Consider the following 27,368-nt stretch of genomic DNA (forward strand, 5'->3'; position numbering starts at 1 on the left):
AGTTACTTAAATAAAATCCTTTCTTTAAACCCCACAACAGAGTAATGTTTAGTTTATGCAAGGAAGTAGCTATACTCATTACTGACTTCTCATGGATCATACATTAACACCATCAACAATCTATTGCCACACTTGCACTAAGCTCAGGGGGAAATGTGTCTAGGTTTAACATTATACTTTTTTAGAGTGACTCTAAAGTTAATAGAACCTGGAAACTTCAGAAAGGGGGAATTGGGAGACCGTGTGTCAATTTTCAATGGTTCTTTATTATCACATGCACTGGCATACAGTGAAATTATTTTCTTGCATACAGTTCAGTAAATTATCACGACACATAAACGCAAACTTAGATCAAGTACAAAGTGTATAGAAATGGCCATGGTGTATAGAAATGGCAGCTGGCCATGAAGGCCCGTTGCAGCCATTGCCTCGATCCGGATCGTCCAGCGAACCGTCGTCCCTCTCCGCGCCCGGCCGCCATTCAGTCTTTGTGCTCTCGCCTCCCACCGCTGACCTTGAAGGAGTTGAAGATAAAACCCCAGTCCTCATACCGGCCCTTTTGTTCTTGCATCTGCCGTCGCCAACTCCCTCCCTCCATCCTCCTCTCCGGGCTGGGCTCAGCAGTTTCTCTCTTCCTCGTGGGTTTGCCTCACCCTACTTGTGCATCTAACTATAAACTGGACTTTCTGGCTGTTATTCCAGCAACTGTACAAGGTCCAGAAGATGGAGAGAATAAACTGGCCCCTGTCCTGCTTGATTTTGGATGTTCCCACTCCTGTTCATCTAAAGCAGGGGTCTCCAAACTATGGCCACATCCGGCCCGCCACAAGATTTTATCCGGCCCGCAGCAAGCTCTTGACACGTTCCGTGCTGCGGGTTCTGAGGGTAGCGAAGGAACTTTTTTTAAAAAGTGTTTTTAAGCGTCCTATATGAATGGTGGTTTATTGTCACGTGTGCATTACACAGTGGAATTATTTTTGCATAGATCACACGTGCACGAGTCACCATATTTTGGCGCCGTTTACAAATAGTCCAAAGTCCGGTCCATGTGCTGGATGTACTGGAGCAGCTCCCGATCCAGGCGAGCCCCAGGCTGCTGCAGGGCCTCCTCCGTCGCCCACGACTGACTGGGCCCATTGATCGACGCCATTCTCCTCGCCCGACCAAGCGCCTCTGTGTCCCGGGGGAAATGCCTTCTGCAGCCGACCTTGCAGGCGCTGGAGGCATTACCCCTCTCCTACTGGCCCACTCATCGTGTCCGTCGTCGAATGCGGCTCCCTCCTCCTTGGTTCTCCGGTCTTCAGGGCCGATCTCGGCAGTTTCCGAACTTACACGTCTGGTAGGCTATCAAGTTGAGGGTTTGTATGCAGCTGCCAACTTAATTATAATTTTAAATTTTAATGATTTCTTAACGGAGTGCCCTCTCGTGAGTCACTGCGACGGTGACATACATGGTCACTCCCCCATTGTATCATATGATATTTCTGTACTATCTGCATGCCCACAGGTGGTCACTGTATTTTTTCTGGTTTATAAATAATTGTATACCTATAGTATATATCTATTCCAATATTACAAGCTCTTTTTAAAAATCAAATATTATTTATTTGTTGTCATATAAACCGCATTAAATTTATAAAACTGACATTTCTTTATTTTTTCCTAAGGCCACCAAACATATAATGTGGCCCTCATGATGAAAAGGGTCCCAGCATAAAGATAAAGATGGTCGCTCTGGTCCTGAAAGGTGTAACTCACGGTCTCTGTTTTGGTCTGGAATACTAATTCCCGGAGGAAGCAGAATTTCAGGAACTTTTTCCAGGATGGAAAAATTAAATACTGGAGACAATTAGACAGGTACATGGATAGTATAAGAAAATAACTGCAGATGCTGGTACAAATCGATTTATTCACAAAATGCTGGAGTAACTCAGCAGGTCAGGCAGCATCTTGGGAGAGAAGGAATGGGTGACGTTTCGGGTCGAGACCCTTCTTCAGACTGATGTCGGGGGCGGGACAAAGGAAGGATATAGGTGGAGACAGGAAGATAGAGGGAGATCTGGGAAGGAGGAGGGGAAGGGAGGGACAGAGGAACTATCTAAAGTTGGAGAAGTTGATGTTCATACCACTGGGCTGCAAACTGCCCAGGCGAAATATGAGGTGCTGTTCCTCCAATTTCCGGTGGGTCTCACTATGGCACTGGAGGAGGCCCATGACAGAAAGGTCAGACTGGGAATGGGAGGGGGAGTTGAAGTGCTCGGCCACCGGGAGATCAGTTTGGTTAATGCGGACTGAGCGCAGGTGTGGACCAACACCTTTGACCACAAGTCCATCGGGCAGTGGTCAGCACGGAACGTCCTGCAGGCACTGCAGGGGAATGACTCCATGGATCCTGTGGCGTGGTTCCCAGAGCAGACTGCCCAGCTTGTCTGGCAGAATGCCTCATCGCCAGAACTCACCAACAAGCACCAAGACCTGGCTTGGCTGGCGGTGAGGGGAGCCCTCCCAGTCAGATCCTTCCTGCACCGCCGGAACCTCACTACCAGCGCACGCTGCCCTCGGGACGGCTGCTACGGAGAGGAGACGGTGGCCCACCTCTTCACAGAGTGTGGATTTGCCAAGAGAGTCTGGAGAGGTCTGCAGGGGTCCCTGTCACGATTCATTCCGAGCATCTCCGTCACAGAGGACTCTGTGCTCTACGGACTGTTCCCAGGGACGAATTCCGAGACTGACATCGAGTGCTGCTGGAAGGTCATCAACTCGGTGAAAGACGCTCTTTGGTCTGCCCGATCCTTGTTGACCTCCCAGCGGAGCGAGCTGTCCGTCAAGGAATGTTGCCGACTGGCCCACTGCAGACTGCAGGAGTACGTGCTGAGGGATGCATTGAAGCTCGGTGCAGCCAACACTAAGGCCCTGTGGGGGAGGACCACAGTCTAGGGTCCTTCCGCTGCTGGACATGGGGGGCAGGGTGTGGTGGAGAGAGACGCCCCTCCAAATAAGGGATACTGGGTAAATGTCTAAGTGAATGTCTAAGTGAATGTCTGTACCAAATGTAACCTCCGGAAATGTCGGATGGGCTTGTTTAAGAATATGTTTTGTGAATTATATTTATTATTTGAATAAAGTATTTTTTTATATTAAAAAAAAAGGACTGAGCGCAGGTGTTCAGCGAAGCGATCGCCGAGCCTGCGTTTGGTTTCGCCGATGTAAATAAGTTGACATCTAGAGCAGCGGATGCAAAGGATGAGGTTGGAGAAGGTGCAGGTGAACCTTTGTCTCACCTGGAAAGACTGTTTGGGTCCTTGGATGGAGTTGAGGGGGGAGGTAAAGGGACAGGTGTTGCATCTCGTGCGGTTGCAGGGGAAAGTGCCCGGGGTTGGGGTAGGAAGGGACGAGTGGACCAGGGAGTTATGGAGGGTACGGTCTCTGTGGAACGCAGAGAGGGGAGGGGATGGGAAGATATGGCCAATGGTGGGGTCCCGTTGTAGGTGACGGAAATGTTGGTGGATGATATGTTGGATCCGCTGGCTGGTGGGGTGGAAGGTGAGAACGAGGGGGATTCTGTCCTTGTTGCGAGTGGGGGGAGGGGGAGCAAGAGCGGAGCTGCGGGATGTAGAAGAGACCCTAGTGAGAGCCTCATCTATAATGGAGGAGGGGAAGCCCCGTTTCCTGAAGAACGATGGATAGGACGGGTTTAGACGGTTTTGGGCCAAGTGTGGGCAGGTGGGCTAGTGTAGATGGGGCATGTTGGTTGGCGTGGGCAAATTATGCTGAAGTGCCTGTTTACACACACTATAACTAGGCATAGCTTTAAGGGGAGAGGATCGAAGTTTAAAGGAGACGTGCGGGGCAAGTTTTTTTTTACACAGGGTTGTGGGTGCCTGGCTGGCATGGTAGGGGTGGTTGGTGGCTAAGTTAGATATAATAGTGGCATTTAAGAGACTTTTGGATAGGCATGTGGATGTGCAGGGAATGAAGGGGTATGGCAGGCAGATAAGAGTTGGTATTGTTTGGCACAGACATTCTGGGCTGAAGGGCCTGTTCTTGTGCTGTACTGCTTTATGTTCAATCTAAATGTAATAAGTAGTATGGGTTCTCTGCTACCAGTCTGGTTCTTTTGCAGGTTATGTATAACCAATTTTAACCAATTGTTAACCAATTGTCATCCACATTTGCATTGAAAACACCCTCTCCATATTACCACAATACTAGAATTCAGATTCTAAGATTATGGTAATACAATTACAATCGTGGTAATATGAGACTCCACAAATGGCTGTGGAGTCCAAGTCTTTGGGTATTTTTAAAGTGAAGATTGATAGGTACGTGATTAGTAAGGGTGTCTTAGGTTATGGGCAGAAGCAGGAGAGTGGGCTTGAGAGGGAAAGAGCTCAGCCATAATTGAATGGCGGAGTAGACTTGATGGGCCAAATGTCCTATTTCTGCTCCTATGACTTATGAACTGATGTAGACATGTACACTGACATAAAAAACCATTTTGATTTGAGGGGTTTGGCTAGGCACATGCAAATTGGATGAGCTTGGATGGGATATTCTTGATCGGCATGAACAAGTTGTGCTGGAGGGCCTGTTCCCGTGCCGTATAATTCCATGACTCTATTTAATCATGTTTAAAGTTATGCAACAAGGATTGAAACAAAGGTACTAAACGGGTGGACACAACCAGGAAGTGGGCTCAGGTAAACAGTTTGGTAGGCAGGGCGGCACAGAGGCGCAGTCTTGCGGCACCGGAGACCCGGGTTCGACCCTGACCTCAGATGCTGTCTGTGTGGAGTTTGCATGTTCTCCCTATGACCGTATGGGTTTCATCCGGGCGCCCTGGTTTCCTCCCGCAGATGTGTGGGTTTGTATGTTAAGTGACCTCTGTAAATTGGCCCTAGTGTTTAGGGAGTAGGATAACATTAGAACTATTGTGACCAGGTGATTGATGGTCATTGTGGACTTGGTGGGCCAAAGAGCATGCGCCATGCTTTATCTCTAAATTAAACATGGACAAGTGGGGCTAAAGGGCCAGTTTCATGCTCTTAAACTCTGACTCTAAAAAGGACACATTGAGGATATAGGTTAGTTAAGGACGGATTAAAAGATAAGAAGGCATGAGATAATAGACAATAGATGCAGGAGTAGGCCATTCGGCCCTACGAGCCAGCACCACCATTCAATGTGATCATGGCCGATCATTCTCAATCAGTACCCCGTTCCTGCCTTCTCCCCATACTCCCTGACTCCGCTATCCTTAAGAGCTCTATCTAGCTCTCTTGAAAGCATCCAGAGAATATAAATGGGTTAATTTAGGACATGGAGTACAGATTTTTAAAAATTGATTAATTATATTGTTTTCTCCACTGATGTTAACTATCTCCAGCATTGTTCTGTTTTTATTCAGATTGTCCGCATCTGCAATCTGTGGCTTTGTACTTTTTTAAATGAAATAGTCTTCTGTGAAGGAAAATGCTACAAATGGTGGCGAGGGGAGGAAGGACCAAAAGCTCTTTGGCAGAGGTAGGATATTCACCCTCTTGCTCTCTTGTGTATAAAGTGGATATGTTTATTTGAAATTCGGTACAAAACAAACAGACGATGGCAGCACAAAGCAACAATAAAGAGTAGCTTAACACATTAACGATTTTCAGTAAACCGTTCAATTAATATGGATATGTTAGCAGGATGTCCTGCTGAGTTAAGGTTAAATGGCCAGGAAAGAAGGCTAGTATTCTGTTCACTTCGAACCCTATTTCTGCTTTTTTGTAAGATTATAGAACTCTGAAATTCATCAGATTGATTGTCCGTGTTAACTCCTGTTAAACCACTTACTGTTTACTGAAGCCACAAGGAACTGTAGATGCTGGTTAACAAAAAAAGTCACAAGGTGCTGGAGTAATTCAGCAAGTCAGACAGCCTCTCTGAAGAACATGGATAGGTGACGTTTCAGGTCAGGTCCCTTCTCAAGATCGATCAGTCTGACGATAGGTCCAGACTCGAAATGTCGCTTATCCATGTTCTCCAGAGATGCTGAGTTACTCCAGCACTTTGTGACTTTTACTGTTTTGATATTGATTTCACCGTTAACTAATGGAATTTGGAACCAACAATTTGTATTGATATAACAACGTTTCAGGCAGCTTGAAGGCACAGCCACCACCTGGTGACAATGGGAATGTGCAAAGGTGACAGTCTGAGTCGAACAAAGACACACTGAGAATACAAGTTGCAAGATGCCAGTTAAGGACACAGATTGGAGCGCTAATCTCGGTTTGGTTTAGTTTACAGATGCAGCACAGAAACAGGCCCGTCAGCCCAGAGTCCGTGCTGACCAACAATCCCCGCACACTTACACTATCCTACACACACTAGGGACAATTCACAATTTTACCAAGCTAATTAATCGACAAACCTGTAGGTCTTTGGAGTGTGGGAAGAAACCGGAGATCCCAGTGAAAAACCCACGCAGGCCACGGGGAGAATGTACAAACTCTGTACAGACAGCACCCGTAGTTGAGATCGAACCCGGTTCTCTAGTGCTATAAGGCAGCAACTCTGCCACCGTGCCGCCCCAAGGTTGTGTGACCATCTCATTTTTACTTACGTTTGGATTTGCTATAAAGGCCAGAATCGAATAATATACTGGGATATTTGAAACCAATTAAAAGCCGATGTCATCTTGGTCATGATGACCAAAAGCAGTCTGAGGTATGTTAGTAAACTAGATGGGTGTTTTATCTTCTAGTGCCATGGACACCACTCCTGATGTACCCTGATTTAAATTTCCCATCTTCCACAGTGGATTTTGAACTTGTCTTTAGAGACGTTTGAACCCACATTCTGAAGAGTAGTGTTGGTAGCAATGGGAGAGATGGCAAATCCTGCAAGAATTTAAATTTTCTCTTCCGAATTACAATGGCTTTCCTCGTGACTGCTCGGGATCACTGTAGCAATAGTTAGCTATCGAGTGCATCTGCTGCTCTGTGCTTAATTAGCTCCTGGACCAAGTCTTCCAACCAAACTCAGGAATAACCCAACTTGGGCAGCAGGATATAGCCAACAGGGCGCAGAAGGGAGGAATCACTTAATAACCCATTGGCTTGCTTAATCCTCCAAATCACATGCCCTGGACCTCCAGGAGGGTTATTACAAGCTTCCGATGAGGCACATTCCCACCCAAGAACAGAGAACAGACAAGACCCGAAAAGTTATCCAACAGGAAGGAAAATAATAATTTTTAAGAGCTCCGTAACAAGTTACTTTATAGAAGTTCTTTGTACTCTACCCAATAAACATCACATTTCTACGTTCGACAGACGGTTTCCCTGATCTTCATTGGCTGTGTTCTTTTCAGTTGTATAAAAAGCAACCAGCCACTGTTAGATTTTGCTTTCAATGCAGCTTGCAGTTGCTTGAAGGGAATCCATGATGTCCTGGTGAAGTTTGCATGGGCCAAACTCTTCTCCCTCTGCTTCTCCTCAGTTTCCCGGGCGTCACTCAGCTTTCTGTGCCTTGGGGATTGAGATGATGGCGATAGGAAGGAGGAAGGCTGCTGCTGCTACAGTGAAGCACACCTCTGCACCTCCAAGCCAGTACACTGCAAGAAGAGCACAACATAGGTTTGGACACCGTTATAGGAAAGCTGGAAATAGTGCAGAGAAGATTTACAAGGATGTTGCCAGGACTCAAGGGCCTGAGCCGTAGGGAGAGGTTGAGCAGGCTAGGACTCTATTCCTTGGAGCGCAGGAAGATGAGCGGTGATCTTATAGAGGTGTATAAAATCATGAGAGGAATAGATCGGGTAAATACATAGTCTCTTGCCTAGAGTCGGGGAGTTGAGAACAAAAGGACATAGGTTTAAGGTGAGGGGGGAAAAGATTTAATAGGAACCGAGGGGGTCACCTTTTTAACACAAAGGGTGGTAGTTGTGGCAGGTACTATCACAACGTTTAAGAAACATTTAGGGAGGTACATGGATAAGTTTAGAGGGATATAGGCCAAATGCAGGCAGGTGGGACTTCTGTTAGTCTGGGCAGGTTAGGCTGAAGGGCCTGTTTCCATGCTGTGCGACGCTGTGACTAACATTCAGTGTCTTCAGCTGCCCAATGGCTGCAACACTCAAACAGGCATCACGCTGCTCGGGAGCCACAAGAATCTGCAGATGCTGGAATCTGCAGCTAACATCTGGAGGAACTCAGCAGGTCAGACAGCATCTGTGGAGGGGTGGGGGCAGCTTGCAACTAGTTGTCAACTAGACAATTAGAGAGCGGTCCAGACTCCCATCTACCTCATTGATGACCCTCGGACTATCATTAATCGGACTTTATCTTGCACTAAACGTAATTCCCTTTACCATGTATCTGTACACTGTGGGCGGCTTGCTTGTAATCATGTATTGTCTTTCCGCTGACTGGTTTTCACGCAACAAAAAAAGCTTTCACTGTACCTTGGTACACGTGACAATAAACTATACTTAATAATCCCTCCACATTCTTCAATTTGGTCTCCGTGCGATCTTCATTACTGGAGCTACAACTTCCATGTGCTCCCATATGATAAAAATGAAATACATGTTGATTCAGGCTACCATTAACCAATAGTTATCAGGCATTTCACTCCAGTGTTTGAATGATAAAACCCATCAATCGTACAAATGAACCTGTGTAACTCCTCACCTGTAGCTGCCAACGTAGGTCCCAGAGCTCTGGCCAAAGCCCCCAAACTGCGAAGTATTCCCATCAGGGTTCCTTTTTGATTAGCTGCACCTTTAAATTAAAAAGTGTTATTAAACCGTTTAATTTTCATACCTCTCTCTTCCCTGCCAATGTTCCCACTGCTGGCATTGACATAGAATAAGTTTAAACCCTCTCTAATTCACATGAATAAATAACAGGAGCATAAATGTCCTTACAGCCTCAAATTAATCCCACCATTCAATGTAACATCTGATCCACCATCGAATCCATATTCCTGCTACATCGTTTGATGAATGCTTGGATATTAAAGCAATCAATCATACCCTTCACATGCATTTGTTAGCTTCTCATATGCAGTCACCAGGGTAGCAGTGGCGCAGCTGGTAGAGCGGCTGCCTCACAGCGCCAGAGACCAGGGTTTGATCCTGACCTCGGGTGCTGACTGTGTGGAGTTTACACATTCTTCCAGTGACCGTGTGGGTTTCCTCCAGGTACTCTGGTTTCCTTCCTCATCCGAAAGACGTGCGGTTAATTGGCCTCTGTAAAATGCTCCCTGTGTGTAGGGAGTTAATGTGAAAGTGGGGTAACATAGAACTAGTGTGAAGTGAACGGGAATCGATGGAGTACATTCGGTGGGCCGAAGGGCCTGTTTCCATGCTGTATCTCTGAACTAAACAGTTCTCTCGGATAAAGAATCTCTGAGGTTCTGTCCTTAGAAAACCTCTTCAACCAAGACTAAATGACTGGTCCATCTCCCCTCTACCCCACCTACTTGCCCCAACTTCCTGAAGCTGTGCACCTCATTCTTGAGGCTCAAGGCTGAATTAGTCAATGAGAGAAGTGCCTCATATTGGGGAGGTGATTGAAGCATACATTCACACAGCATTGATAGATAAGGAATTCCATATGCAGCAATGAAAGATGCATTTGCAAGTTAAGGAAGGTAGGAAGATTGTGTCCTGAATGGGAACATGAAGGCGGTGCAGCATTTTTATGCACCTGCTGCCCTCGTCTTCAGCAGAGGTAGAGGTGGTGGGTTTGGGAAATGCTATCAAAACCCTGAGTACTTGGTGACATTCCAGGGAAGTAACATTGTCCTTCTGATCCTCTTTAGCCCATGTTGAAAGCAACAAAACAAGCAGGTCCAAACACAAAGTGCTGGAGCAACTCAATGGGTCAGACAGCATCTGGAGAGGGAACAGACAGGCGATGTTTCGGGTCAGGACCTTTCTTCACGCCGGTGTTTTGCTAATGCTGTGATTGGGTCTGATGCATGTAGATGTTCTAGATACTTACCGTATCCAGCGACCAGAGTGGAGAGGCAGGGGATGACGACAGCAGCAGCTGGAAGAGAAACCGTTTTAGTTTTAAGTTTTAACTTACTTTATTGTCACATGTGCCGAGATACAGCGAAAAGGTTTTTGTTGCGTACTATCCAGACAGCGGAAAGACTATACATGATTACAATCAAGCTGTCCACAGTGTTCAGATACAGGATAAACAGAATAATATTTAGTGCAAGATCAGGAGTGCTCTCTAGTTGTTGATAGGATTGTTCATTGCCCGACAGATGGGAAGAGACTGTCCCTGAATCTGGAGGTGTGCGTTTGCACACTTCAGTACCTCTTGCCTGGTGGGAGAGGGGAAAAGAGAGAGTGACCGGGGTGAGATTTATCCTTGATTATGCTGGTGGTCTTGCCAAGGCCAATGGAAGGGAGGTTGGTTTATGTGATGGACTGAGCTACAAGCACAATTATCTGCAGTTTTGGATGGAGCTGTTCCCAAACTGTGCTGTGGTGCATCATGATAAAATGTACAAAATCAAACCAAGGTTTTTTTTGTTGAGGGGAGGTCGCTGTCTTATCGTGGGGAACGTCAAAATGTAGGTTTCATGGAGGAAATGAGGATGTAAGAAACAAATTACTGGAGAAACTTAGTGGGTCAGGCAGCATCAGTGAAGGGAAATGGACATTTGATGTCTGGTAAAGGGTCCCAACCCGAAATGGCATCCGTCCATTTCTTTCTACATATACAGGTCCTGCAGTTTGCATTTTGCTCAAGATTCCAGGATCTGTAGACCCTTGCGTCTCCAAGGATGGAAAACAATTGTAGGTCCTTGGAATAACATCCCATGCCTTGGCAGCTAAACTTTGGGAGTTCAGCTATCATGACCCTAAGCTGTGGAATTTCATCCCAAACCTCTACTTATTTTGTAGAAACAAAGTACTGCAGATGCTAGTTTACAAAAAAAGACATACAATGGTGGAGTAACTCAGTGGGCCAGGCAGCATCTCAGGAGAACACGGATCGGTGACATTTTGGATCGGTACTCTTATTCAGTCTAATTATTATTCTCCTTAAATCCCACAACTTTTGATAACTAGTCCTTAAGATTACATTTTTTAGTTGGTGTCTTATGTCAGAGAAGATGGTGCTAATCATTTGGAGAGTCTTAGAATTGAAACTTAAAAGAGTAGAACAGTTGTAATCGATGAAGTAGATTTGCTGGGACCAGCACGTGAAGGCTCGCCACACTCTGACACCATCTTGGCGTCAGAATGCTTAGGAAATCCAGCATGTCTCAAATGACTCCTACCAACTTATACAGATGTACCATATAATATATCCTCTCAGGATGCATTACAGCTTAATTTGGCAATTGTTAGAGTCATAGTCATACAGTGTGGAAACAGGCCCTTCAACCCAACTTGCCCAGGCCAACCAACATGCTCCATCTACACTAGTCCTACCTGCCCGTGTTTAGCCCACATCCCTCTTATCCTATCCATGTACCTGTCTAAATGCTTCAAAAACATTGCGATAGTACCTGCGTCAACTACCTCCTCCAGCAGCTTGTTCCATACACCCACCACCCTTTGTGTAAAAGAAGCCGGACATGAGGAGCAAGGACTGGTAGGAGGGTAAACCGGGGTAATGCCTCTAGCACCTTCAAAGTCGGCTGCAGGAGGCACCCCTGGGACACAAAGATGGCCGAGCAAAGAGAGGAGAGGGACATCAGTTCATGGGAACTGCTCCAGTATATCAAGTGTGCGGGCCCACCGGAATTTAGATTTTGAATAATGGCGGCGCCATATATGCAAAAAGAATTTCACTATGCAGTTGCATATGTGACAAATAAAGTACCAATGAACCATTGAAAGTGACAATAATAAACCAATAGACCAAGATAGTGGGGAACAATTACGTAACCAGATTAATCTAGACTTGGGGCAGGAGTTAATCAAGAGTAGTGAATGTGATCTGTGTTTAACAATGTCACAAAGCCTGTATAAAAGAAATTCGATGAGAAGCACCTTTGCTTACTTACCACATGAGTAAAAGAGGAGCCCGATGTACAGGAACACCACTGAACTGGCCCAGCCAATGATGAGAAATCCTGGGATCAGAAGACAGATGGCCTGTATAGAAAAGGTATCAGGTAAAATATGTCTGTCTCACTATTTAGAGTTTCTCCTGTCTCACTATTTAAAGGCAAGTAAACGAAAAGTCATATACAAAATTGAGAGTGAGAAGGCGATAGATTTAACTCAGTCCACCCTGGGTAAACTGGGCAGCACAGTAACGCAGTGAGTAGAGCCAGTGCCTCTGAGCTTCACAGACCCTGGTTCGATCCCGGTCTCGGGTGCTGTCTATGTCAAGATTGTTGTCCATGTATGTTCTTTGTGTGGCTGTTGAGTACTTCGGTTTCCTCTGGTGTTTCAAGGATATGCAATTACATGGACATAAGCCAAGGACGTGGGTAACTTGCTTAAGTGTGTAAATGAGTGATAGGATCTGGAGGTAGTTTAGTTTAGACCACAACATGCCGAATCTCTTAAAGCTTCTTTGAAAGAAACAACGTTGGCACCTTACTTCTATTGAAAATGGACACAAAATGTTGGGAGTAACTCAACGAGTCAGGCAGTATCTCTGGAAAAAAGCAATATGGAGAGGTGACATTTTGGATTAAGACCCTTCTTCTTGGTCTGGAATTGGGCCTGGAATCAAGGTGAGTTGCTGGTGGCCAAGGGAGACGCTAGGATCGGCGGAGTCAATGATCATGGCCCGCGGGCAGCCGAAGTACATGTAATGGTCGGCTGCATCAGGCACAGCCTCGAAATGGCCGAGGAAGCTGTGTGAGCCGGCGGTGGGGGCTGTAGGTCCGGTCTGGAAGCGGCCAGAGAGGCGGTGCGGGCCGGCGGTTGCATCGGTAGGTGTCGTAACCAAAATCCGTTATGAAGAGATCTGTAATAACCAGGGTTTACTGCACTCTAATCCACGCTATTACATTTATTTACTATTAATTATATTGCTAGCTCTGTGTCCGTACCGATGCGCCCATGTGTGTGGTTATTCCTCTCCGTCACTTACCCTCCTCACTGCCTTGACCTCATCTCCAGGTCGGATCCTCCGAGCATATCCTCCCTGGACCAATGCCATTGTGATTCCCACAAAGAAGAACATCTTCCCTTGTTGCATACTGGAAGTAGGTGTCATGGGAATAAGAATAAGAAAAATATCACACCAGCGGCCAACATTTTCTTTTAAGTACTCAACAGCACAGGCGCGGTAGTTTTAGAGAGACAGTGAAGATTTAGGCATGGGGTGAGGGCCTCCATTTATGCTTTGTACTGCGTTGACATTGGGATTGTCCTGAGATGTTTGAAGTTACTGATTGTAGCCAGTTTAAGGAGCAGTTACTTCAACAAGAAGCCTGGGTCATAGTCACACAGCATGCAAACAGGCCCTTCGGCCCAACTCGTTCATGCCAACCAAGACACCCCATCCAAGCTATTCACATTTGCCAGTAATTGTCCCATATCCTTTGAAACCCTTCCTCTCCATGTACCTGTTCAAATGTCTTTTGAATGTTGTAATAGTACCCACCTCAACTACCTCCTCCAGCAGCCCGTTCCATATATCCATCACCCTCTGTGAGTAAAAATTGCCCGTGAGATTCTGAGTAAATCTTGCCCCTCTCGCCTTAAACCTATGCCCTCTCGTTCTTGATTCCCATCCCATACCTTGAGAAAAAGACCGTACATTCATCCTATCTATTCACCTCATGATTTTATACACCACTATGAGATCACACCTCAGCCTCCCGCGCTCAAAGGAATAAAGGACCCTTCTTCAGTCTTAAGATATTGCAATCGAAGTACGGTAAACCCCCGCAATAACGGACCACGTGGAGGATGTTGTCCGTTATTGCCGATGGCCCACTATAACCGAGTGGGGGAGGGCAAAGTTTAACGCGGGAGGGAAGAAGCGTGGCATTGTGCATGGGGGGGGGGGGAAGGTTAAACAAGTGGGAAATCCACAGGCTGGGAGGACACAGAGCCCCCGGCTCCACACACAGGGATGGGCCCGGCACTTGCACTGCCTTCATGCTGCTCGCTCTCTCCACTCCCACAACCAGAAGCACGTCACGTGGCACCAGCTCTTTGGGGAACTGGTGGACGTGGGGGTGGGTTGGGAGGGAGGCGGTGCAACGGGAGCTTCAGTCCGCTACAACCAAAATTTGTTTTATAGAGGTCTCTTATTGCAAGGGTTTACTGTATTAGAATAAAAATATTAGCATAGTCTCTGCAACCTTGACCTCACCCTAGCGCTGATATTCCCTGTTCCCTCACCCCACCCCACCCGCCTCTGCGCAACATATAAATAACTTGCTTTATTGCTATTCTGGTTCTGACAATCAGTTTCTCTCCCCACTGATGCACCCTGGCCTGTTGCGTGTGGCTGCTGTTTTTATTTCAGATTTTCAGTGTCTGCAGGGTTTTAGTTTAGATCTTCACAAAGATCAGAATTGGCCAAGTAGAAGCCACGTACCTGTCAAAGTGGAAGCGTTGATGGGTGAGGAAGCTCAGGGTGTATTCCAGGCCGGAGAACAGGAAGAGGTAGAGGAAGTACACCAGCCCAAGAACTTTCAGAACCCGCATTCCTGGAGTGTTATAGAAAACAACAGGGTAATTACCCTGAACACATACAGGTTCACAGTTTAGACTTTTGAGATACATTGCCGAAACAGGCCCTTCAGTCCACCGAGTCTATGCTGATCAGCGATCACCTTGCACACTAACACTGTCCTACACACTAGGGATAATTTACAAGTTTACTGTGGGTCTTTGGAGAGTGGGAGGAAATCCATGTGGTCACAGGGAGAATGCACAAACCCTGCACAGACAGCACCTGTAGTCAGGATGGAACCCGGTCTCTAAGGCAGGGGAAGAGGCCCATATCCCTCTAAACCTTTCCTAACCAAGTACCTGACCAAATGTTACTTAAATGTTGTTTATAGTGCCTGCCTTGCCTACTCCATCTGGCGGCTCGTTCCATATACCCACCTCCCTCTGTGTGGAAAAGGTTGCCCCTCGGATTCCTTTTAAATCTTGCCCCTCTCACCTTCAACCAATGCCCCTCTAGTTCATGATTCACCAATCCTGGTAAAAAGATTCTGTGCATTCACCCTAGCTATGACCTCATAACTTTGTACACCTCTATAAGATCGACACTCAGCTTCAGAAAGCATATGGTCAGATGGCATCACAAATTGCCTTGGGAACAACTCTGCTCAAGACCGTAAGAAATGGCAGGGAGTTGTACATATAGCCCAGTCTATCATACAGAATAGACTTCCCACCCGACTCCATCTACACTTCTCGCTGCCTTGGAAAAGCAGCCAAAACACAGCAGGGTGCCGATTGCGGCTGAAGGCATTCACTGGGTGCCGCGGCTTACAGGGAACCTGGTGCAGAGAGAGGTCAGAGTCCTGGCGGTCTGAGCCAAGGTCGAAATCTCTGGAGGTCGGGAAGAGTTGGACGGGCCATGTCGCCGAGAACAAAGAAGGACCCGGCGTGGGGGGCGGACGGGCCCGTGGTGAGTGTCAGAGGTCGAACGAGGACGTGCCTGCACCAAGAGAATAAAGAGAGGCCTGGTATGGGGAGCCACCGAGAAGAAAGAGGGACCATTGAGGACTACTTTGTTAGCGCCCTATACACGGCACGCTTTGCTGTATACTTTGTGTATGGTATGCAAAACAAAGAATTTTACCGTGAAATGTCACATGTGACAATAAAGTATCATTCATTCAATACATTCAAAGACTTGTCCAGTCATTCCTCCTTGTCTTTGCTCTCATTCGGCAGAAGGTACAGAAGCTTGAAAGCGTGCACCACCATATTCAGGAACAGCTTCTTCCCCCTTGTTATCAGGCTTCCTAACGATCTTAAGCTGTTCGATTCGCCTCTACCCCATTGTGGACATTAGACTGTCTCTGGAACTGATGCACTACAATGCTAAGAACTACATTCTGCATTCTGTATCGTCCTCTTCACATTCTTTTGTACTTAAGTTTGACTTGATTGCATTTATGTATAGTATATCTGATATTTTTGGATAGCCTGCAAAACAGTGCTTTTCAATGTACCATGTTATGTGATAATAATAAACTGAAACTTTATCATTCACTCACCTTCTGGAGAGGGAGAATCTCTCCTCTGTTGGATAGCAGAGAACTGAAACAGCGCCACTGGGCTGAGGAGGTGCACAGCACTCTGGAAGGTGTTGCCGATCGAGGTGACCTGGGGTGAGAATCAGAGTCCAGTGTATGTGCCTCTAATAGTCATAAAGTCGTGCAGCATGGATACGGGCTCTTCGGCCCAACTTGTCCACACCGGCCAACATGTCCCATCTGCACTAGTCCCACCTGCCTGCGTTTGGTCCATAAATCACACATAAAGACAATGAAAAGAAAAAGACTGGAAAAAGCAAGACGTGCAAAACAATTATAACACAAGTTCATGATAGTGCAAGAAGTGGTCTATAGTTTTCCGTTGTCAAGGTAGGATTATGGTCGTGTAAGTTGTTCAAGAATCTGATAGTTGTAACAAAGTAGCTGTTCCTGAACTGGTGATGTCGGACTTTAGGATTCTGCACCTCCTGCCCGACGGTAGCAGCGACAGGAAGGCAAGGCCCGGAAGGTGAGGATTCTTCATGATAGATGCCGCCTTCTTGAGACAGCACCTCATGTAGATGGTTTCAGTGATGTGGAGAGCTATGGCTGGATCGACTAGGCTGTGTCCACCACTCTGTAGCCTTTTGCATTCCTCTGTGTTGAAATTACAATACCAGGACATGATGCATTCAGTCAGGATACTTTCTACAGTGTACATGTAGAAATTTGTTAAGAGTATTAGCAGAGTAGACTCGATGGGCCCAATTCTCCTATGACTTATGACATGGAGTATTTGGTAACATGCCAAATTTATTTAAACGTCTAAGGAAATAGAGGCACTGGATATCTGGAAGGTTTTGTCAAATAATCACAAAACAAAGAGAATGAACACTTTGCTCACCATTATTCTGCTAACAAGGAACAGGATGCATATATTTTGACAGACATAAGGATTCTCAGTTTGCTTTGAGGATCCATTGAGATTTAAAAGAAGGAAAATAGTTGGCAGAGGCAGTGTTCCTTGTTCTAACTGCTGAGCATCGTGAGAAATAGCCAGAGTGAAACAAATACGTCAAGAACTCCTCAAAGATCACTTGAGCTGACAAGTGTGTTAGAAACAAGAAACCAGAGATGTTGGAATTTTAGGCAAAACGCAAAGAACTGGAGGAACTCAGCAGGCTGTGGGGGGAAGGCAGGAAAATGGGGTTAGGAAGGAGAGATAGATCAGCCATGATTGAACGGCGGAGTAGACTTGATGGGTCAAATGGCCTAATTCTGCTCCTATCACTTATCTAATGGGTCGGGCGGTGTCTTTGGAAGGGAAACAGCAAATGATGTTGAGTCGGGATCCTTCTTCAGTCTCAAGGAGAGGGGTCCCAACCCGAAACGTTAGCTGTCCATTTCCCTCCATAGGTGCTGCCTGACCCGTTGCGTTCCTCCAGCATTTTTTTTTTTTTTTTAGGAAAGTGTGATAGGTGCAGGGAAAACAAATATTTGTTGATCTTAATACCCTCCTGGACTTTGTCATTTTCATTGCTACTGTGTACTGGTGCTAACCTTCTACCTGCAACAGTTTCCTAACTATATTTCCTCATGGCAGCAAAGCTGATTATCTTGGCCCATCAAGTCTAGGCTCAAAGCAACCCTGTTTTAAGGGCCTGTCCAACTTAGGCGATTTTTTAGGCAACTGCTGGCGACTGTCATAGTCGTAGCAAGTCGCCGAAAAACTGGCGACTGGACCCCGCCTGTGACAATGTACTGCGACAAGCTACAACAACCTACCACGTAGTCGACGTAAAGCTACGGCAAGCTACCGACAACCGGCGACCCAATCGTCGCGGGTAGGATGTCCACCTACGACCGCACCTACGACGACACCTACGACAATCTATGACCACACAGGCAACAACCGAAGTCACCCTACGTCCACCCGCGTCAAGTTACAACCCTGTCGGTGACAGCTGAAGACAATTCGCGTCATTTTGGCCTCCGGTTTTGACGCCGGTACCTGTCGTCAGTTGACCTAGATAGTCGCCAATGAAATTCACCGAAGTCAGCACCGGCGACAACCTACGACACCATCAGGTAACGTCAAGCTACGCTTATTGGCGTCAAACCCACTGTTGCCGAAATTTTTTCAACATTCTGAAAATCCAGCGGCGACCAGAAAGACGCTACGACTCTTTGGGCAACTGAGGAGACTACTGACGACCATACAGGCAACACCTCGGCAACCTTGTGGCGACAGCCTAGTCGCCTGCAGTCGCCTAAAAAAATCGCCTAAGTGGGACAGGGGTTTTACATGTTAACCGTTCCCACATTCCCATCAACTCCCCCAGATTCTACCACATACCCACACACTAGGAATAATTTACAGTGGGCAATTACCACACCAAACCTGCATGTCTTTGCAATGTGGATGGAAACCAGATCACTTGGGGGAGGCCCAATCCGACACAGGGAGAATGTGCAAACTCTACACAGATAGCACGAAGGGTCAGAATAAAACCTAGTTCTCTGGAACACTGAGGCAATGGCTCTACTTGTTGCACCACCCACTGTGTTGCTGGACGGTCAATTCCAAGTTTTATTAAGACATATTCTTTATCTTGAGACGTGAATGTCACTGACAGGTGTTGGTCCTCATCGCACGACCCCCTTTTGCCCTTCAGAGGTTGGGCAGGAACGTTCCTGACCCACTGGAACTTTAACCAGCAGCATACAGCTTATCTCGAATGGTTTGGAAAAGTTTTTCCCACAGGAGTGAGAATCTACAATTGGAGCTGTTTCCATTTCAGAAGCATCAAATGCCTTTTGTAGGTATGGTCATAGAAATGTTCCAAGTTAATACACCCAGGGAAAAATGTGTATGGTGAAATTTAGGATGTCTGCCATGCTTTTCTCTCTGTGTGGGAAGGAACTGCAGATGCTGGTTAACAACGAACACAGTCACAAAATACTGGAGTAACTCAGCGGGACAGACAGCATCTCTGGAGAGAAGGACTGGGTGACATTTCGGGTCAAGACCCTTCTTCAGACTGAGAGTAAGGGGAGAGGGAAGCTAGTGATATGGAAGGGTAAGGTGTGAAAACAACACATCAAAGCAGATGGTGATGAGGGATGTAAAATGTAGAATAGTTCATTGTTGGCTGAGGGGAAGGTGACAATGAGGAATACAAACAGTAAAATTAATCAGGAGGAGATTGAAACAAGTCGGTGGGGGAGGTAGGGAGAGAGAATGAAAGCAAGGGATATTTGAAGTCAATATTCATACTGCCCAAGCAAAATATGAGGTGTTGTTCCTCCAATTTGCGTTTGGTCCCACTCTGACAGTGGAGGAGGCCCAGGACAGAAAGGTCAGTATGGGAGGAGGAGTTAAAGTGTTTAGCAACCAGGAGATCGTGTAGGCCAAGGCTACTGCTTTTCTCTCTTCTCCCTACTGGAGAGAAGATAGAGGAGCTTGAAAGCCCGGACATTCAGATTGAATAACAACATCTTCCCCACTCCTATCAGATCCCTGAACCAATCACCTCTTTCACACCCCATTCCAGGAGGCGTTGCCACATATTCTCACTCAACAGGCGGCACAGTAGAGTTGCTGCCTCAGCGTCAGAGATCCGGATTCGGTGCTGTCTGTACATTCTCCGTTTCCCTGTTACCCGGTTTCTTCCCACATTCGAATGACATGCAGGTTTGTAGGTTAATTGGCCCTCTGTAAATTGTCCCTAATGTGTGTAGGATAGAACTCGTGTACGGGGGTGTTCGTGGTCGGCACGGACTCGGTGGGCTGAAGGACCTGTTTCCACACTGCATCTCTAAACTATACTAAAACTTGACCTAAACTGAACTAAATGCGACCTCATCCCGTTACTGTACTCTAATAATGATTTGCACTACTTCAGATTTAGCCACAATGCACCACCATGTTGCTGCTTTGCACTTGATGTCGTATTTATTGTTGTATTTAACACCCTTGCCCTGTCCTCCCCTTCCCGTACCCACACCCTAACCCACCAACCCCCTCACCCCAGCTCATGGCCTCTTACCCGGTTCTCTGGCGGGAGGGTCTCTGGGAGGAAGAAGAAGATGAAGAGGAGGTCGGATACCACAAACGCCATTGCCAGCAGCGCAGGTTGGACATAGAAGGCTTCGTCCTCGCCGGCCCGCGATCCAAGGAAGGCCCCGATCATGGGCCCGATGGTGAAGCCCAGAGAAAAAGCAACGCCGATCATCGCCTGAGGGGAAGAGAGGCCCGTGAGGTAAAGGAGAAACGGTAAATGATGGGAGAGGAGAGAAGCGGGTTTCATGTTTGATAAAGTCATTGAACTATACAGCGTTGAGCAGAATTAAACTCCATCTGCCATTCCTTGGCCCAGTTATAGTCATAGAGCTACACAGCATTTATTAGAATTAAACTTCATCTGCCATTCCTCTGCCCATTGGCAGTTATAGTAATAAAGCAATATAGAGTTAAGCGGAATTAAACTCCATCTGCCATTCCTTGGTCCATTCACCCAATTATAAAGTCATGGAGCTAAACAGCATGGACACAGGCACTTTGGCCACCTTGTTCATGTCGACCAAGAAGGCATATTGGGCTGGTCCCATTTAATCAAGTTAATCATGATACTGTTGTAATCATAGATCAATCCTGTTGTAAACATTGATACAATTATAGATAACCACCATACCATTAATTTTGGTGTCATCTGAAAACATACTAACTATGCCACTTGCATTCACATTAAAATCGTTCATATAAGTAGTGGACAACAGTGGATCCAACACCGACGCCTGTGGTATACCACTCATTACAGACCTCCAGCCTAAAAAACAAACACTTAGCACCCACTCCTAATTACTGGTTACTTCCCCTCCACACTTTCGGTGTAGAGGAAAGTCTCGACACTGTTCATTTAGTCATAGAGATCGACCACATGGAAACAGGCCCTACTACACTGACAAAGATGGTGTACTGGCTTAATCCCATTTGCCTGCATTTAGCCCACAGCCCTCTGAATCCTTCTATCCAAAAAATTAAGTAGGTGCATCACCTTGAAGCAAATGGTTTGCTGCTTAGCTGATTCCCTCAACTCCAAAGGTTCGATCTGTTGTAGGCACCCTCAGTACTGTCCTTATTAAACCAATACCAACGCAGCCAACGCAATCAAAGACTTATCCCACTTCCCATCCAGCAAAAAGCACAGAAGCTTGAAAGCACACGCCACCAGACTCAGGAACAGCTTCTTCCACTCTGTTATTAGACTTCTAAATGGACCTTCTACAAGCTAGCGTATTCACCTCGTATTCACCTCTACCCCATTACAGACATTGGATTTTGTCTATAGAACTTGTGCGCTACAATGCTGAGAACTATATTCTGCACTCTGTATCTTCCCCATGACTCTATCTATTGTACTCTGACTTGAATGCATCTATGTATGTATATCTAATCTGTCAGGATAGCAGGGAGCTATTCACTGCACCCTGGTACACGTGACAATGATAAACCTAACCCTAAACCTAACATTACTCAGTGTCAACTCAACCAAACCCTAAACATATTACTCACTGCCAACCCAATCTAACTTGAAACCCAACATTACTCAGTGCCAACTCCACCATTACCCTTTGAGACAGTTTGAAAACACATACTTCCAAATTCAGGGACAGTTCCTTCCCAGCTGTTATCAGGCAACTGAACAGTCCTTTCACCAACTTGAGAGCGATCCTGACCGACTATATCTCATTGGAGATCCTCGGACTTTCTTTAATCAGACTTTACTGGACTTTATCTTGCACTCAGCAATATTCCCTTTATCCTGTATCTGTGCACTGTGGACGGTGCGATTGAAATCATGTATAGTCTTTCCACTGACTGGATAGCACAGAACAAAACGAAAGCTTTTTGCTGTACCTTGAAACATGCGACAATAATAAATTGAACTAAAATCTAAACTAAAAAACATTGCTTCCAAAGCAGTTCTTACCATGCCCTTGCTGCGTGCCTGGGGAGACGGCAGGTCTGCGATGATGGCTGTCGACAAGCTGACGTTCCCTTTGCTGATCCCTCCCACCACCCGAGACAGAAGGAAAATCCCGAAATTCCTGGACAGTGCCCACAGCATGTAAGAAACAATGAGCCCGACCTGGGATGTGGGAGAGAGAAAAACGTGGTGAACAAAGGACAAAGCAGTTAATTCACAAGGTTCCTTCAGCAGTTAAATGGACACACAAGGAGCTGTAGATGCTGGTTTACAGAAGAAGACTCAAAGGGCTGGTGTAACTCAGCGGGTCAGGCAGCATCTTTAGAGGGCGGCACAGTGGGGTTGCTGAGACCTGGGTTCGATCCTGACATCGGGAGCTGTCTACGGAGTTTTTACGTTGTCCCTGTGACCATGTGGGTTTTCTCCAGTTGCCTCCCACACTCCAAAGACATACAGGTTTGTAGGTTAATTGGCTTCGGTAAATATTGTATATTGTCCCTAGTGTGTACGATAATGCTGGTGTATGGGGATCGCTGGTCAGCGTGGACTCGGTGGGCAGAAGGGCCTGTTTCATGCTCTATCTCCAAAAGTAAAACAAAAAACTAAAACATGGATAGGTGACGTTTCAGGTCGGCACCCATCATCAGTCCTGGCCCGAAATGTCACCACTTAATGTTCTCCAGAGACGATGCTAACTCACTGAGTTACTCCAGCACTTTGTGTCTTCTTGCGTTCCTTCAGCAGTGTCATCCTGTCTCTGAGACATATACACATAGAACACAGAACAGTAAAACACAGGATCAGGCCCTTTGGCAAGATTTAATAGGAACATGAGGGGCAACATTGCGAGGGTGGTTGGTATATGGAACGAGCTGCATATAGGAGGTAGTTGAGGCAGGCACTATAACAGCATTTAAAATACACTTGGACAGGCACATGGATAGACAATAGGTGCAGGAGTAGGCCATTTGGCCCTTCGAGCCAGCACCGCCATTCAATGTGATCATGGCTGATCATCCACAATCAGTACCCCGTTCCTGCCCTCTCCCCATCCCCCCTGACTCCTCTATCATTAAAAGCTCTATCTAACTCTTGAAAGCATTCTGAGGCAGAGAATTCCACAGATTTACAACTCTCTGAGTGAAAACGTTTTTCGTCATCTCCGTTCTAAATGGCCTACCCCTTATTCTTAAACTGTGGCCCCTGGTTCTGGACTCCCCCAACATTGGGAACATATTTCCTGCATCTAGCGTGTCCAATCCCTTAATAATCTTATACGTTTCAATAAGATCCCCTCTCATCCTTCTAAATTCCAATGTATACAAGCCGTCGCTCCAGTCTTTCAACATATGACAATCCCGCCATTCCGGGAATTAACCTAGTGAACCTACGCTGCACTCCCTCAATAACAAGAATGTCCTTCCTCAAATTTGGAGACCAAAACTGCACACAGCACTCCAGGTGTGGTCTCACTAGGGTCCTGTACAACTGCAGAAGGACCTCTTTGCTTCTATGCTCAACTCCTCTTGTCATGAAGGCCAACATGCCATTAGCTTTCTTCACTGCCTGCTAAACCTGCATGCTTACTTTCAGTGACTGATGAACAAGGACACCCAGATCTCTTTGTACTTCCCCTTTTCCTAACTTGACACCATTCAGATAATAATCTGCCTTCCTGTTCTTACCACCAAAGTGGATAACCTCACATTTATCCTCATTAAACTGCATTAAACTGGAAAGGTATGGGCCAAATGTGGGCATTAGGACTAGCTTAGATGGGGCATCTTAGTCAGCATGGGCAAGTTGGGCCCAAGGGCCTGCTTCTGTGCGTATGACTCTGGACTATGTCTGTGCTGAACATGAAGGCAAGTTAAACTAATCTCTTCTGCCTATGCATCATCCACATCTCTCCATTCCCCCAGTCTGTCCAAATGCCAATCACTCTTAACTGTGTCCCTCATAATATGGTACAATTTGCTCACCGACTGATGTCAAATACTAGAGAGGAAAGGTTATAGGTGATACAGAGAAAGTTTAAAGGAGATGTGAGGGGCAAGTTTTTTTTTAGGTAGATTAGTGGGTGTCAGGAACACACTGCCAGGGTGCTGGTGGAAGTAGATATGATAGCAGTGTTTAAGAGGCGTTTGGATATGTGCATACGTTCATAAATCACAGGAGCAGCTTTAGGCCATTCAGCCCATTGAGTCTACTCCGCCATTCAATCATGGCTGATCACCTTTCCCTCTCAACCCCATTCTCCTGCCTTGTCACCATAACCTTAAAAACCCATACTAATCAAGAATCACTCAATAACGGCCTCCATGGCCATCTGTGGCAATGAATTCCACAGATTCACCACCCTCTGACTAAAGAAATTCCTCATCTCCTTACTAAAGCTACATTCCTTTATTCTGAGGCTATGCGCTCTGGTCAGAGAAATATTTTATTTTGGAGAACAGTGCAGAAACAGGCCCTTCAGCCCAGTGAGTCTGTGCCATCCACCCATACTCGAGTCCTATCCTACACATAAGGGACAATTTACAGAAGCCAATTAACCTACAAACCTGCTTGGGATGTGGGAGGAAACCGGTGCACCTGGAGTAAACCCATGTGGTCACAGGGAAAACACGCAAACTCCATAGAGACAGCATCCATAATCAGGAGATAGACACAAAATTCTGGAGTAACTCAGCGGGTCAGGCAGCATCTTTGGAGAAAAATGGATAGGTGATGTTTCAGGTCACCCTTCCCTTTTCTCCATCGTCTGGATTGAACCCAGGTTTTAGTTTTTAATTTTTTAGTTTTAGAGATACAGCGCGGAAACAGGCCCTTTGGCCCACCGGGTCCGCACCGACCAGCAATCCCCGCACATTAACACTAGAGACAATTTTTACATTTACTAAGCCAAGTAATCTACATACCTGTACGTCTTTGGAGTGTGGGAGGAAACCGAAGATCTCGGAGAAAACCCACACAGGTCAAGGGGAGAACGTACAAACTCTGTACAGACAGCACCCATAGTCGGGATCGAACCCGGGTCTCCAGTGCTGCATTCGCTGTAAGGCAGCAACTCTACCGCTGCGCCACTGTGCCGCCAGGTCTCTGGCGCAGTAAAGCAGCAACTGTACCACTGTGCCACCCTATCTTCTAAACTTTCCTCTCCATGTAGCTGCCCAAACGTGGTCACAGAGAGGAGAGGCAAACTTTGCGCAGACAGAACCGGGGAGTCAGGCAATGCGGACTGACTTTAAAAAAACATTGAAACAGAGAAAGTAGGTGCAGGAGTAGGCCAGTCGGCCCTTCGAGCCAGCAATATGATCATGGCTGATCATCCAGAATCAGTACCCTGTTCCTGCTTTCTCCCCAAATCTCTTGATTCCGTTAGCCCTTGGAGCTAAATCTAACTCTCTCTTGAATACTTACTGTGGTTACCATCATCAGCCGTCTGCGGCCAAAGTAGTCAGAGGCTGCACCAGTAACTGGAGCCGTGAGGAACTGCAGCAATGAGAAGATGGATCCAATGAGCCCTGGATGGAGAGGAATTGAGCACGTGTGACCATCACATACGTTAAGGTAGGTTACAGATACAGCGTGAAAACAGGTCCTTCAGCCCACCCAGTTAACGCCAACCATGATCACCGTACACGTTCTATCCTACACACAAGGGACAATTTACAGAAGCCAATTAACCAACAAACCTGTACGTCTTTGGGATGTGGGAGGAAACTGGAGCACCAGAGAAAACCCACGTGGTCATAGGGAAAACATACAAACACTGTACAAACAGTACCCATAGTCAGGATTGAACCCGGGTCACTGGCGCTGTAAGGTAGCAACTTACACTTGCCACGGTGTCGGCAAGATACCATATTACACTCATTCCATTTTGTTCCCATGTACTTCCACCAGATCTAAAATTCTCCTACATACCATGGACAGTTTACAATGGCCAATGGATCTGTATGTCTCTGGAAGAATAGCAGAAATGTTGGAAGCAAGACACCTCACAGAAGTTTGCAGTCTTCTGGAATTCCCTTACCCCTCCTAGGGTGTAGAGGCTGTCACTAGAAGTACATGGAGGTGGAAAGATCAGGGAAGTGAGGGCACAGGGGACTGATACAGAAAAAGAGGTGAGGCTCAGGGTAAATCAGCCATGACCATGGTTTGGTCAGCATGGACGTGCTAGGCTGAAGGGCCTGTTTCAATGCCGTATGACTCAATAGTGAGGAGAAGTCAGGCTTGAGTGGCCTCGTCTGCTCCCTGCATCCATTTCCTGGTGTTCAACAAATTCCTCCCAACCCCATTACACTTTCACATCACTCTCAGACCACGTTGGGCTTCAGAGCTTAAATCGTCATATAAATAAAGAAGATAAACAAGGAACCTTGGGCTAAACACAAAGTGCTGGAGTAACTCAGGGGGTCAGGCAACATCTCTGGAGGACTTGCATAGGCGACATTTCAGATTGGAACACATCTTCTGAAGAAGGGTCCTGACTTAAAACATTGCATATCCATGTCATGGAGTCATACTACTTGGAAACTAGCCCTTTGGCCCAATCCGTCCATGCCAACCAAGATGCCCCATCTAAGCTAGTTCTATTTGCCTATATTTGGTCCATATCCCTCCAAACCTTTCTTATCCATGTACTGTTCGAGGTATTTTAAATGTTGTTAAGAGTACCTGCCTCAACTACCTCCTCTGGCAGCTCATTCCATACATGCACCATCCTCTGTGTGAAAAAGTTGCCCCTCAGGTTCTTATTACATCTTTCCCCCTCACCCTAAACCTACTCCTGGTTCTTGATTCCACTAGTCCGAGTAAATAACTCTGTGCAGTTACCCTATCAATTCCCTTTATGATTTTAGATATAGAGATCAAAGATGCTGCCTGACCCGCGGAGCTATGTCAGCACTTTGTACTTTAGCTTGAGCCACATAAATAAGATTAGTTACAATTATACAACAAAGCACCATCTCTATACTGTTGTGTTCTTGTGTCATTTTAAAAAGCAGAACATTATACAGTTCAGCCTCCTCCAAACAACTTATCGTTCTCACCCCCAAAGAGGACGGTGTTATATTTTCTTACACTGGGGACTCCAATCACATGAGCAAACCATTCCACGGAGTGTTGCAGCCATCGATAAACACCATCCTGTCAATAACAGGCAGAGAGAAGTTAGCTCAAAACAAGAGAAGAAATAATCGTACATCGATGTTCCAT

At 46.3% G+C, this 27,368-nt stretch overlaps 1 protein-coding gene across 1 annotated transcript in view; it reads right to left on the bottom strand.

Annotated features, from left to right (window-relative positions):
- Positions 1 to 5,566: 5,566 nt before the first annotated feature.
- The window catches only part of slc75a1 (solute carrier family 75 member 1), a 28,402-nt gene continuing 6,600 nt past the window's right edge, over positions 5,567 to 27,368 (bottom strand). Inside the window, exons 3-13 of the mRNA XM_078396853.1 lie at positions 27,203 to 27,299; positions 25,566 to 25,669; positions 22,146 to 22,304; positions 20,202 to 20,390; positions 16,174 to 16,282; positions 14,532 to 14,643; positions 13,071 to 13,179; positions 12,028 to 12,118; positions 9,996 to 10,043; positions 8,679 to 8,768; positions 5,567 to 7,600 (exon numbers count right to left, since the gene is read on the bottom strand). Of these exons, the coding sequence (XP_078252979.1) occupies positions 7,497 to 7,600; positions 8,679 to 8,768; positions 9,996 to 10,043; positions 12,028 to 12,118; positions 13,071 to 13,179; positions 14,532 to 14,643; positions 16,174 to 16,282; positions 20,202 to 20,390; positions 22,146 to 22,304; positions 25,566 to 25,669; positions 27,203 to 27,299 (1,212 nt within the window). The 3' untranslated portion in view covers positions 5,567 to 7,496. The remainder of the gene's footprint in view (positions 7,601 to 8,678; positions 8,769 to 9,995; positions 10,044 to 12,027; positions 12,119 to 13,070; positions 13,180 to 14,531; positions 14,644 to 16,173; positions 16,283 to 20,201; positions 20,391 to 22,145; positions 22,305 to 25,565; positions 25,670 to 27,202; positions 27,300 to 27,368) is intronic.

Source organism: Rhinoraja longicauda, chromosome 3, assembly GCF_053455715.1.
Source record: "Rhinoraja longicauda isolate Sanriku21f chromosome 3, sRhiLon1.1, whole genome shotgun sequence".
Taxonomy (NCBI): Eukaryota; Metazoa; Chordata; class Chondrichthyes; order Rajiformes; family Arhynchobatidae; genus Rhinoraja; species Rhinoraja longicauda.